The sequence below is a fragment of the Trichosurus vulpecula genome, chromosome 3, assembly GCF_011100635.1.
Source record: "Trichosurus vulpecula isolate mTriVul1 chromosome 3, mTriVul1.pri, whole genome shotgun sequence".
Taxonomy (NCBI): Eukaryota; Metazoa; Chordata; class Mammalia; order Diprotodontia; family Phalangeridae; genus Trichosurus; species Trichosurus vulpecula.
This window is the reverse complement of record NC_050575.1, coordinates 349,451,099-349,464,914: the sequence shown is the minus strand read 5'-3', so window position 1 is coordinate 349,464,914 and position 13,816 is coordinate 349,451,099. Positions and strand designations below refer to the sequence as shown.

Sequence of the window (13,816 nt, the reverse complement as noted above, 5' to 3'; positions counted from 1 at the left end):
ATGGAATAAAACAGAAAAGGCTCAGTTCAATATTCTTTTAAAAAAGTACTGAATTTTAAATCTCCACAATGTAATTTTTGAGAAAACAATTAAAAATTGGCAACATCTTGATAAACAAAGGATGGGGAAAATGGAAAATGAGACTATTAGGTAGAAAAGTAATAAAGCCTCCCTTCCATTCTCACTATGAACTTAGCACTGGGTACTCCTGACCTGAAGGAAGCAGGGAGTTGGACAAATCCCAAGCATCCCAGTAATCACCTTTACAATTACAAAACACGTTTATGACTCAAGTACAAAAGTATGAAAATACCACTTGAAAGAAAACGTAGGAAGCTGTAAGAAAAACAAGAATCCTTCATGGGCTGCTGGGTACAGGACACATATGTCCTTCATATTCAAGTAAGTAAAACTGTATTCCACAGAGTATGTGCAGCATGACAAATGAGCAGCTCTGGCTACAGCAGCAGAGGTTTAGCCAACTCCCTGGGACAGGGGGTTGGATTGTAGACTCAATAAGACAGTGGTAAGATTGTCTTCAGTATGTTCAACAGTGAAGAAACTTGAAAACAGGATTATCATGAATACGTGTGGGAAAATCTACCTGCTTCTAACTTTTCATTTTTTCATAAACACCAGAAGTGAATATGGGCATTTTGCATTTTAATCCAAAGACACTATTGTTTCATTGCTTTAAACCTGATGCTGTTTGTCTTAGTTTTTAAACAATTTCTTGATAACAGACACTTGAGAGAATTTCAATTTTTCTGAAAAAAGTCTAACTTGTAACAGCAAAAGTCTACCTACTCTTACCAGAATTGTTCCCTCTTATTAAATGTTTGTGATAGTTAACTCCTCAAGGTTTTCAAGAGTTAATTCATTTTTGTTTAGTGATTTGAACTCGTAAGTATTCTGTAGTATCTAGGAACATAAATTTTATTATTTACAAATTAAATTGCTAGTTACTGTGTAGACAAGAGACACAGTCATGTAAAGTCATATGTAACAAGATAAGATCTAAGGTTTGTATTCATGGATTATCCACATCAGAATAATCACAGGTGTCCTAACCTTAGGAGTCAGCTTTCTCATCAGTCACAGAGCCATGTGGACTTTTGTGCTTGTGCTTGAGAGCTAGAGTAGTTCTACTGACCTCATATGAATGAAAACTTGCTGGTTTTTTTACATTTGCCAGATTTTCAAAGTAATTTTATTTCTTGCAAACATTTTTTAAAATCATTATTTCCTTAATATTTTTAGTTTTGAGCATTAATTTTCACAAGAGTTTGAATTACAAATTTTCTCCCCATTTCTACCCTCCCCCCCAAGATGGCATATATTCTGATTGCTCCCTTTCTTGATTTCTCAAAAAGTCACTAGCTTCCACTTGCTCCGTATTCATTTTGCAATTCCATAAAAACTTGATAGATATTTAGAGTTCTGAACAGTGAAATAAGCTAGGTTTATGGGGATTTTTGCATTTGTTCTACAGAGGACAAAACGACTAAGAAAAACCACTATGACCTGTCTGAAGTTGGAGGTGAAAAAGCCAGAGTTCTTTCAAATTTGCTTAGGCTTCAGTTGTATATGTGTAGTCAGTTGTGTTTTTTTTTTGAGGTATTTTATTTGGCTATTCAAAGTTAGTGACAGTATCTGGTTTTTGTATTTTTCTACTCAGATGTATATCCTTCCCTCAATCAAAGTTGAATCACATTTCATCACGGAGGGAAGGTGTGTGTGTGTGTGTGTGACTTAGTGCTCGCACGTGTGTGTGTGTGTGTGTGTGTGTGTGTGTGTGTGTGTGTGACTTAGTGCTCGCACGTGTGCATATTTGGTTTCCCGGAAGTTTAACACTTATTCCCCTTATCTGCAAGAACAATCTGTTTACTATGTTAGCTAAAATGAATTTTCTCTTAATATTGAAGAAAAGTGTAGTTATACATCCTATCATTGGTAAAAATAAAGGCAAAAAAAAGCACACACACACGCGCGCGCGCACACACACGAACCTCTAAAAAGGGAAATCTACAGTTTTAAAGACTGACATCACTGAGAGTCATGATTTATTGGCAGGGGGTGGGGGGTGGTGTATGTGGGAAAAGGAAAGGATTAAATTTTTCTCCATACTTTTAGAGCTAGGGCTTACTGTAAAGTAAAAATAGTATTACTTAACATAATTAGATTATATGGTAGGAAAAAAGAAATGAAAACCAGAACATAGCCAGCCATAGCTCTATTACTAGGCAAGATGAGAGACCTCAAATATCCATTCCGTTCAAATTGTCATACTTTTCCCGTCTATGAAATGAATTAGATTGATTTAGATGATTGAATTAGATGATTTCTAGAGTCGCTTCCAATTATATGGTTTTATACCCTAGACAAGGGAGTTAGGGAGATGTGGGTTCAAATTTTGCCTTTGACATTTAAAGCTATGGCATCACAGGAAGGCCACTTAAACTCACTAAACCTCTACAAAGTCCTCAAGAGTTTACTTCTCCACTGCGTGATCACTGAGAGTTCTCCACTAAGCAATAAGTGGGTTTGCTGACAATAAGGTCAGATCTTTGATTTTAGATTTAATTGGGCCTGGATACAACTAAAACCTCTTTTAGGGGATGCTAGCATAAACTACAAATGAAGAAAAGTGATTTCTGACAAAAAATAGGTCCCTGAACATATTTATCCACTCATCTACCTAAGGTGAATTTAGTAACATGTCCCTTATTTAAGCTGAGATATTGTTGAGGAAAGCAAAGACTTCACTGACTAACCACCTAAACATTTCAACAACAGTTATCCAATATATTTTAAGATTTCATAATCACAAAACCAAAATAATATGTAGAGGTTGTTTTAAAAAAAAAAAAATTGTTTTAGAGAGACAATATATAAACCAAAGTTGTCACAGAATGATACTAACTTTCTATTTCTGAAACATGAGGTTATATGTGACCTTGAAGTTTCAGAACTAGAAGAGAGACAAAGAGTTAATAAAACTGCATATTGTTTTCACAAAGATCTTTCTAAAAAGGATTTAGAGACTTTTATAGTCAGAAACAATTAGGGAATACTTGTTTCAGCATTTCTTCTAAACCCGAATACAACTGTATATTTAAAATAAAATTGCAATATGAACAGTCTGCTAAAAGCACTTTTTTTGTGTTTGTGCATTTTGTTTGTCACCCAGTGTCACACTAACAACTCTGCATCTCATTCTAGAGCACATTATACTGTGAGATAAGAGGGAAAAGACCATTTTTTGTTTCCCCAAGGGGAAAGTACTTCTGTTAAAAGCATCTTTTTATGAGACTACTCTTTCTGAATTACCAATAACGCAAACCAAAGAATTAGACATTGTACTCTAAAATTTAATATTTGTTCCATTCTTATTCATAGCCCATAGACATCCCATGTGTAACAGGAAAAAGTGTGCTAAATGCTCAAACGTACTTAAGGACCCGAAAGACTGCATTTCTGCCCTTCAATCAGCATGCTGTCAGGTCATGATCACTCATCTGGCAATAGGAGTTTCCCTGCCTTTTCTATTACTGTAACTAAGCTCAAATTTATCTCATCAGTTAAAAGGAAAAAAAAAGATGTTTCACAAAGAAAACTATTAAGCTTCTCAGTTGTTTTAGTGAAACCTAAACTTGGGATGTGGTTTTACTTTGAAAGCATCTATAAATATTTAATTTTATAGAGACTGTAATAGCAAGAACCAAAAGACCTCATTTTAAAAGTTAATGGTGCATAGTATTTTGTCATTATGTTTTCATTATGAATCTGAATTCAAAAATTAAAGACTAATAGGTAAAATAGATGAAATTTAAAACCATATAATGTTCTCTTTGAAAAACGATTGAGAGAAATTTGTATAAGAGTAAATATTCCCACATGTCCAAAAGAAACTCTTCTACTTTGAACAGTTATCGCCAAAGAATTTAATTATGCTTGTACAGATGCTCCAAGCAGGGATAACCTTTCACTATGGGTTCCTGAATTATTATGCCTTTACAAAACAAGTAAATAAAACAGCTAACCTTGAATATTTTTGTCCTTTTGATGTCCAGTTAGCAATGGCCAAAAATAGTGCGGTCTGATAGGAGCTTTCTGTTCCTTCATTGCCTTCATGAGGTCAGTTGCCAAATCTGGAAAAAGAGAGGGAATATTATAAAGACTATTTCAGGATAAAATCTACTACATTTGTTTTAAATTTAAGAATGGAATACCAGTTTTCTTGGCTTTCAGAGCGCAGTACAATGTGAACTGTAAAGGGGCAACATGCAGCTTTCCTTCTTTCAACTTTTCACAAAATTCTTCCAACTTGTTGAAGGGCTAGAAGAAAATGAATACATTTTGTCAGTCTTCTCTCATCTTCTGCAAATATCCCAATAATTTTTCAAAAACAGTATGAAGGAAAAAGTCTCTATTTGTACTATCACACTCTCATCACAAAGTCCTTAGAGCTTCAAAATTTTCTTAAAGTCTATTTCTTACTCTGTAATTCTGTTCTAAATAGCAAGTTTCAGGCAGCAAAGAATGAACTGAATACCGTATTCATGGTGACACAATGTTGTAAAAAAAAATTGCCAAAGTTGTTTAGGTTAGAAGCATTTTCTTGTGAATTCTCCAGGAATGATTTTGGACATGACACTATAATTTCCATTGCTACATCTTCCAATCTTTCCGTCACTAAACTCAGACAGAGGTTCATCACATCTAGAAAATAAACAGATAATGTACTTGCTATAAATTAAATAACATTACACTTCAGCTACTACTCAAGTTATCCCTTACTTTGAACCATATTCTTGTATTCAAGAACAATTTGCAGTACTGGAAAACTGATTATCATCCAAAAAAACATAACAATTCAAAGATACAGATCATACACATCTACCTTTTTTTAAAAAACTGCTTTTAGAAGTCAAAGAAAACATTTCTAAATTAAAATATCCACTTAAAAAATTATCTGAATGTAAGCTCATTTAAAATTGAAGTTACTTTTATATGTTGGCTTCAAAGGGCTTCTAGATTCCTATGCCATTAACTAGTTTAGATTCAGATACTTTTAGGAAATTTTTTTTTCCATATTAAAATATATGGTTCATATTTGTGTCAACTATAACATATCTTTTAAAAATCAACCTGGAATATATCTTCTTTCATATTTCATGCGTTCCAAAATTTCAGAGACATACTGAGGATATCCAGCCTTGCTGAAGTTAAAGACAATTTGCATTAAATCTCTGTCCATAAGGTAGTTATCGGTCTTCTCCATCACTTCCAAAGTCTGTAGATAATTCCAAGATAATAAAAGTTAAGGCATTCATTCATATTTAAATTTAAAAGAAAAGGTTTTCTTTTCCAAAACTAATCACGATTTCTAAAGATAAAAATTGTAGCTGTTACATTAAAAAGAATATATTTAATTTCAGGAATACAGCCATTAGCTGTTACTAAAATAATATTATGCTGCTAAACAATATGCAATTCTCCCTTAATAATTCTGACCACCAGAGAATGTTTCAGATGGCAAAATGGGAATAAATCCCACTTCTACTTTCTTGTCTCATTAGATAATCAGTTGAATGTTAGATGTTTTAAAAGAAACACTCTTCAGTGTATAATTTACACTGCGTAAGTCCTACCTGTTTAACATGATCAATGTCGCCTTTCTCGGCATATGCATTCAATAATGCTAAATAAGTATCTGGACCCGGCTCAATTCCTGCTTCTCTCATCACCGACAGGATATTTTCTGCATTCTGCATATCCCTGTAAATTATTTGAAAGATTTTAAAAGGCAAGTCTGCTTATGTTGATGTAATATTGTTTTCTTATCTAAGACAGTAACATATGAGACTCCAAATAAATGGTATGCATCAATACAACATTCTGAAGCTTAAATGTAAGTAATCGCAGTCCCAGGTTTCTGAAATATCAAAATATAAAAACCTCATTATTTTAATGAACTTTTACAAATGATCAAATAATTAAGGGGATATTCAAATAAGACTGATTTAACCTGATAAATTACTCTTGGTGATAAATTAACCTTTTCTGAGAATAAGACCATTACTTAAGTTACTTTTTAACATTTTCAGAAACAAACGAATTAATTATCTAACACAGATAAACTGGGTGAATCTCAATACTTGAAATAGAAATTAATTCTGTATTAAGATTAAGCCTAATTTAATGGAAGTAGGCCAAGTGTAAAAGAAATGATGTATGCATTTTTTTTCATATGATTAATTCAGACTTCAAGGAGATGAAGGGTCAAGGTTTAGGATTTTTATGTCATTAAACAATTAAAATACTTCATTTTATATTACCCAGTTCTTGCATGCCCTGTAACAAGGCTACTGAATACTATTTCTGTGACTGGAAGATCCTTTGTCTTCATAAATCCAAGAATCTTGCTGAAAGAAGAAGAAATGATATTAATCAGAAAAACACTCATACAATAATGGTAGCCTTTGCCACGGTTAGGATTAATCCTTAAAAAAGCTTCTTAAATGATAATATAAAAATATTTCCAAAATGATTATCTGTTTTACTAGTCAAATTTACTAGTCTACAGTAAAGAATCAATTTAGTGAAAATTGAGGATGAGGCAAAGTAAAGAACTAGCTCATGAAAGGCCCAGAGTCCCAACCCCCTCATTCTACAGATGGCTTGGGAGGTGAAGTGACTAGCCGCTGGTCCAACAGGTAATGGGTGTCAGAGGCAGGACTGACACTCACATCCTCAGATTCCAAAGCCATTTTTGTTTGATAGATGAGCTATTGGTAACCAGACCTCTCCCATCTCAATGCAAAGAGCACGAGGCAAAACTAGGAAGTGACATAAACAATGACAACATTGCAAATGGAAAAAACAGCAACTGAACAGGACAATCATCCTGAAAAACGGGAAAAGTTGGGAAAGTAAAAGTTGAGAGGTAAAGGCCTAGGGGTGGGAAACCCTGAATTTATAGTTTTCAGAAGGGGCAGTGTGCTCGTAGGTTTTCACATTACTTTTTAAATTCACAAATAAAGGATGGATCTCTGGGCACCAGTGAAGGAGGGATATGTTTGGAGAGAAAAGTAAAAACAAATCAAGATATCAATAATTTTTTTGTAACCATGGACAAATGGAACCTCCCAAGTAGCTAACATTTCTTACTAAACAACAAATTACAAGGACAGAGATGAGTAATCCTAAACTCATCCTTGGATATGGCCTTTTGACTGAGTCCAAGCTTTACAGAACAAATCTTTTTATTAAGGGGATTTGTTCTGTGAAGTTTGGATTCAATCAAAGGGCTGTACTTGAGGACCTAGAGTGCCGCATGTGGCCTTGACGCTGCCGGTTTCCCACCCCTGTAAAACATAAGCCTCAAAATGAATATGCAACTGCAGGTCAAAATGCCTATTAGAGACTAATACTTGATTTTCCTTTGGTGTAAGGATTATATTGTCTTCCATGTGACCAAAGATGTTTGAATAAATTGTTCTTGGACTTGCTTTCCAATTGAAACTGTATAGTTTTAATAATAATTTTATGTGATTTCCCCCTTCCCCCCCATTCGAAAAAAGTTCTATCACACAAAAGAATATGTGAATTCATACCTGGCACCTTCAATATCTCCTTTATTACAATAAGCGGCAATCAGTCTCTGGTACGTAACCTGTCAACAAAATGGAAAGATTGATTTTTTTAATTCGGGGGGAGAAGAGGACTTATGATGTACTTCCCCACAAAAGAGACTACTTACTCGATTGGGCTGAATATTTGCTTGCTCCATTTTTGCCAAAAAATCAGTTGGTGAGAACTGATGTTCATTCTGAAGATATACTTTAAGTAATGCATTGTAGTGGCTTATATCATATGTCATACCTGAAAATGAAAAAAGGTTAAATCATCTGAATCATATCATTCTCACAAACTGGAATAACATATGAACCTCCATCTCACAAAAATATCAAACATAGCAGAGATAGGCAACAATATCACTTGTGAATTTGAATTTAGAATTATCACTTCAGCATCTTAAGGATGCTATACAAAGTATCTGCTAGAACTAAGTGCTACCTAAGCCTTTGAGAAAGTAATCACTAACAAGTAAATGGTATTTATTCTGTTTGTCCTTGAAAGTATATCCTTGCTGTCTCCTCTATTAGAATAAGCTCCCTAGCTATATGTAGCGATTGTTTCACTTATTATATTAGCATTCCCAGCATAGGTGCTTAATTGATGCTTATTAATGACTGATAAAGTGATTAGTCTTCTCAAATACTTAGGTATTCCAGTAGTAGACTTCTTAGAGCCCTTCCTGTCAGAAAATGCTAGTAACGTTACCATAAGGAACACATTGGGGGGGGGGGGCATGGGGCGCCACAGCGGGGAAGGGTCAATTTGGTCCACAAAACATACAAATGAAAATGCTCATTAGTTCAGTCACAGCTGAAATTTGTAGGGCCTGCCTGTTTTTCAGTTCTTCACAGACTCACATGACTTCAGAGTCAAAAATAAAACATCAGCTATCCCCAAACCTACCCACATTTCGAAACATCCTAAAACATACCCAAAAAACAGTTTACCAGCATTCCTCTGAACACGGCCTTTGAAGAGAACTGACTACTTCCTAAGACAGGTCATTGTAGAAATGGCCCTATATAAACTTAAATTAGCCTCTGCAACTTTTACCCATTGCTCCCAAACAGAAAAAGTAATCCTTCTCATAAATATAACAGAATATTATTGTGCTGTAAGAAATCACAAAAATGTCAGGTTCAGAGAAAACCTGGGATAACCTACATAAACTGATGCAGGATGAAGTGAACACAACCAGAACAATACATAATGACTAAAATAATGTAAAAGAAAATGAATCTGAAAGACTTAAGAACTATAATCAATACCCGATCATGACTTCAGAAGACTGACTGGGCAGAAGAGGTGACAAACTACATTAGAATGAGAAGTACTTTCTTGGACAGAGCTAATGTGGGGATTTGTTGATACCTTTTAGGACAGGACAGGCATTCATTGATGAAGTTGGTAGGCAGAGACAGTGATGCAAAGAAAAAAAAAACCATCCATGTTTTTTTTTTTTAATACACAGACAACAGAGCAGAACGGAACAAAGACAAGCAGGTAAGTTTTGCTACTATTGTGTTACAGTTTAACATACACTTTTAAATATTATCTACGAAGGTCAATTTTTCATATGTAATCATTTTTTCCTGTTCTTCTTATAGTAAAATGCTTAAGTTAAGAACATGGATTCCCATACAGGTCACATCATCTAACCATAGGTGATCCATAGGGCTGTTTTGAACCCCTTTCCCTTCTCCCTCCATACTACTTCACTTGGTGATCTCATTAGTCCCCAAGGATTTCATTACCAACTCTATGCTGATGATGACCCATTTTGTCCCAACCTCTCAGCTCACCTTCACTCTCCCATCTCAAACTGCCTTTCAGACATCTCGAAACAGATGCCCCACATACATCTTAAGTTCAACATGCCCAATGTGGAACTCATCATTTTTGTCCCTAAACACTCTCCTACTTTAAACTTCCCAAATACTGTCAAAGGTACTACCACCCAGAAGTGCCCTGGAGAAGTCCCAGTCCCTTAGGCTCTCAACCTAGGTATGATCCACAACTTCCCACTGTCTAACCACCTCTCACATTCAATCTGTTGATAAAGCCTGCCAATTTTACCTTTGCAATTTATCTCAACTATGCCCTCTTCTCTTCTCTCATACTGCCACCACACTAATACAAGCCATCATCATTTCATGCTTGGACTACTGCAACAAACGGTTGGTTTGCCTGCCTCAAGTCTCTCCTGACTCCAATCCATCCTCAGTGTCCTAAAGTCCAGGTCCAATCATGTCACCTCCTTACCCAGTAAACTCCAGGAGCTTCCTATCATCTGTAGGATCCAATTCAGAATCCTATTTTCCATTCAAAGTCTTTCATAACCTAGTCCCCTCCTATCTTTCCAGCATTCTTACACCTGTACCCCTGCCATGTACTCTATGATCCAGGGACACTGTCCTCCTTGCTGTTCCACAAGATGTTCCATCTCTTGGCTCCAGGCATCATCAGGAATGCCCTCCCTCCTCATCTCTATCTACTGACCTCTCCGGCTTCCTTTAAGTTCCAACTAAAATCCCATAGTCTACAAGAAGCCTTGCTTAACCCCTCTTAATTCTAATTTCCTCTATTAATTATTTGTTCATACACATTTGATTGCTTGCTGTCTCTCCCATTAGATTGTGAGCTTCTTGAGGGCAAGACCTGTCTATCACCTCTTTTTGTATCCCCAGCACTTGGCACAGTGCCTGGGTGCTTAATAAATGCTTTATATTGAAATTTAAAAAAAAAAAATTAAAGTTTAAACAACAAAAAAAAACCTTCCACATGACAGCCCTTCAAAGACAAAGAAAGCTTTCATGTTCCTTCCTGCTGAGGTTCCTTTTTCATCTGACTACAAATATCCCTAGTTTCTCCAAATTATCTTCAAACAGCATGATCACGGTTCCTCTCACCATCCTTGCTGCCTTTCAGCTTATAAATGTCCTGCAATGTTTGAGTTTCCTATAATGTAGTCCAGGAATGAACACAATACTCCACATGCTCTCTGACCAAAGGGGCACACAACTGTTATCTCCCTGGTCCTGAAATTCTTCATGCAGTCTAAGATGCTAAAAATTGGTTTGGCCACCATATCTTATATTTAGTTGCGTAGCTGATTTTCTGAATACAAGAGTAAGACTTCACATTTATCTTTATTACATTCAATCTTATTAGATTTAGACCAATATTCCAGTGTGATGAGATATTTTCAGATTCCGTTATTTAATGTGTTAACTATACCAATTTATCATCTCTCTAAACCAAGGGTTCTTAATCTGGGATGCACAGATACCTTAAAATGAAGAGGTTAGTGAACCTGGATGCAAAAGAAAATTACATCTTTATTTTCACTAAGCTCTTACTGAAATTTGGCATTTCCTTCAATCATGAATTTTCAAAAATTATTCTTAGAAGGGGTTCATGGTATTTACCAGACTGCAAAAAGGAACCATTACACAAAGAGTTAAGAATCCCTGCTCTAAACCCCTTGAAATCTACTGTTCAAAAATTTGGAATACATGTCAGAGTTCTCTCTCTTTATTACAAATTCTAAGATTAAATGGTCACTTCTCCGCAAGGCTCATGGTATTTCTACCCGAACAACCAGTTCTTCCTTACTGGTGAGAATCAGATCGAGAACAGAGGTTCTTTTTGGTCACATCAAGTTTCAAAGGATGAAAATTATTATTAAGGAAAATCCCCAGCTTCAGCAGAAAGGAGGGAATCCATGGTCAAAGGTGAAGGCTGCAACTAGCTCTTGCCATACATATGCATAGCTTTACCATTTCCCTCTTGTTTTTCCTTCTCTCTTCTCCCTCTCATCTCTCTATTCCTTTCGCCTGAATCCTGTAAGGACCCTATGTCTTAAGGCACTGGTTATCACAAGTATATTAAAATGAAATTTTATAGGGATAAATCTAAATCAGATATTAGGCTTTGATTAAAAAACAAAATTTGCAAGAATAACATGGAACCACTGTACTGAGGCAGCAAGTCAACTGATAAAGATGTACGGTTCTAGTTGAGAGCAAGCAAGATCAATCTGACTTAACAATGGGACAAGGCAGTCAAAGAAGCAGATGCCCTCTGGAACCATATTCAAAGGATTTGTGTTGAGAGCTGATAATCCCTATTATGCTCTGTTCTGGTCAGACTACATCTTGTGTGTGTTTGGTTTTTGGAGAAAAACCAAAGGAAAGATACCTGGAAGGTGAAGTGACTCACGATCATGCATGTGAGGACTGGTGGAAGGAAAGGGGGATGTTTCCTGTGAAGACTGAGGAAATCATGAGATACCTGTGTTCAAATATTTGAAGAGTTTTTATAAGGAAGAAGGTGAAAAACGAAACATAGCTAATCTAGGTCTGATAAAACCTAATAATTAAAGCATTCCAAGAGTGGAATGGGTGACCTTATAAGACAGTGTGTTCCCTCAACTGGGAAATATTCAAGCAAAGGCTCGATGATCATTTGTAGGTTACACTGTAGAAAAGGTTCTTATTCAGGGATTGGAAGAGAAGACCTCTGAAGTCCCTTTCATGTAAGAATTTGTGATTATACTGTAAATGTCTAACAAATAACTATTACCATTTTTCAAATATTAATAGATGCTGTTGTGAAAAATAAAATACAAATTCATTTAAATATGTTGCTGAGTTCCTAGTAGTTTTTTGTCATTGTGGATTTCCTCAATCAATGGATATTAATAGTACAACACTGTCTTATGGGAGATCTGTTATTTTTTTTCAAATTAAATAGTTCTTCTCATCCTCAAAGAAGGTTGAGACTCACTACCCTAGGAACCTCAACAGAGCCAAATATTTAGAACTTTAGAATTATACAGATGCTGAAAAGGCCCCACTGTGTTATTTTCCAAAATGTCTAAGTTTGTGTTGAAGATGGCAGTCCTCTTTCTTACTGTATTATTTACTATATTACTGTATAGTGCTAGTCCTAATTTCAGAAGACATCTCTCCAAATTGTAGTATGTGCATATTTGTCCAGGTTATTCCAAAACCTACTGTTTTCAAGAAGTGGTTTCACTAATCAAATGAAAGTTTATTTCATATTCAGAAGTGATGGGCAATAGGATGCAAAAGTAATTCTAACATATAATTTTCTTTCCATTTTACTATGAATGCCCCTAGATGTCACTATAACTCCCTAAATGAAAAATAAAGATTCAGTTAACTGTGAATTGAATATCCTGCCATAAAATCTAAGTATGTCACGTTTAATGAACCTTCCTCTTTAAGCAAAAGAAATGGGAAAAAAATGCATTACAATACCTATAAGATTCCATGTGTGAATTATATATTAAAATAATCATACCCAACTGTTGTAGTTTGTCCCAAATCCTGTGGACAAATTCTGTTCGTTCTGAAGGTTTTAGTTCAGGTAATAGAGACCCACAGCTACGCAGCAAAAGCAAAGCCAGGTTACTGCTTGGATTTCCTGTAACAAATGTTACATTTAACAAAATTAATAAAATGGTGATAAGAAAAAAATGTTCAGTTACCGTATCAATTTAAAAACAACATAAATATAAACCACCAACTTGAAAACTCCCCCAAATTTTCTGGTCTACCAAATTTTTTGTTAATGTTTAGTGATGTCAAAAAAGCAAAAATATAACACATAAAGTTCTTTGCTAAATGTCATAGATTTATTTCATTAAAAAAAAAGATTCCCTATTTCCATTGGAGTCCAGGACTTGACACTGTGCCTCCAACAAAAATATTGGAAATTCCATTTTCAGTGGTTCTGATTTTCCTTAAGAGCTATCACAATCAGCAATTTAGGATCTTTCAATGTGTTTCATGATCTGTAACTTCCCCTTTCATCGTGGTCCCCAGGCAGCTAGGGGAGGCACAGAGTCCTGGTCCTGGAGTGAGGAAGGCTCACATGAATGAATTTTTTTCTCCTTCAGCCTCTGTTTCTGCTGTGAGAATCAGCACTTTGTAAACCTGAAAGCACTATATTAATGCTAGCTACTTTATTTCTCTGTAGCTTTCACTTACAAGTTTTACAGAGTGGCCAATTTCCATATAGCCCAAATTGTTAGAAAATAGATTTTTTTAAAGGTAAATAAAGTCCAGTAAAGGCCAAAACAAAAAAGGGAATTTTTTCTTCCAGAAGAAATTAAGTAAAAGCAAGTAATGAGGTGTATACAAAT

At 35.3% G+C, this 13,816-nt stretch overlaps 1 protein-coding gene across 1 annotated transcript in view; it reads right to left on the bottom strand.

The window, feature by feature from the left end:
* Positions 1-13,816, bottom strand: part of LRPPRC (leucine rich pentatricopeptide repeat containing) — a 118,319-nt gene that overhangs the window by 88,999 nt on the left and 15,504 nt on the right. The window contains exons 3-11 of the mRNA XM_036749480.1: positions 12,973-13,095; positions 7,766-7,887; positions 7,620-7,678; positions 6,342-6,428; positions 5,655-5,781; positions 5,152-5,296; positions 4,556-4,722; positions 4,233-4,338; positions 4,044-4,151 (exon numbers count right to left, since the gene is read on the bottom strand). Coding sequence (XP_036605375.1) covers positions 4,044-4,151; positions 4,233-4,338; positions 4,556-4,722; positions 5,152-5,296; positions 5,655-5,781; positions 6,342-6,428; positions 7,620-7,678; positions 7,766-7,887; positions 12,973-13,095 — 1,044 coding nt within the window. The remainder of the gene's footprint in view (positions 1-4,043; positions 4,152-4,232; positions 4,339-4,555; positions 4,723-5,151; positions 5,297-5,654; positions 5,782-6,341; positions 6,429-7,619; positions 7,679-7,765; positions 7,888-12,972; positions 13,096-13,816) is intronic.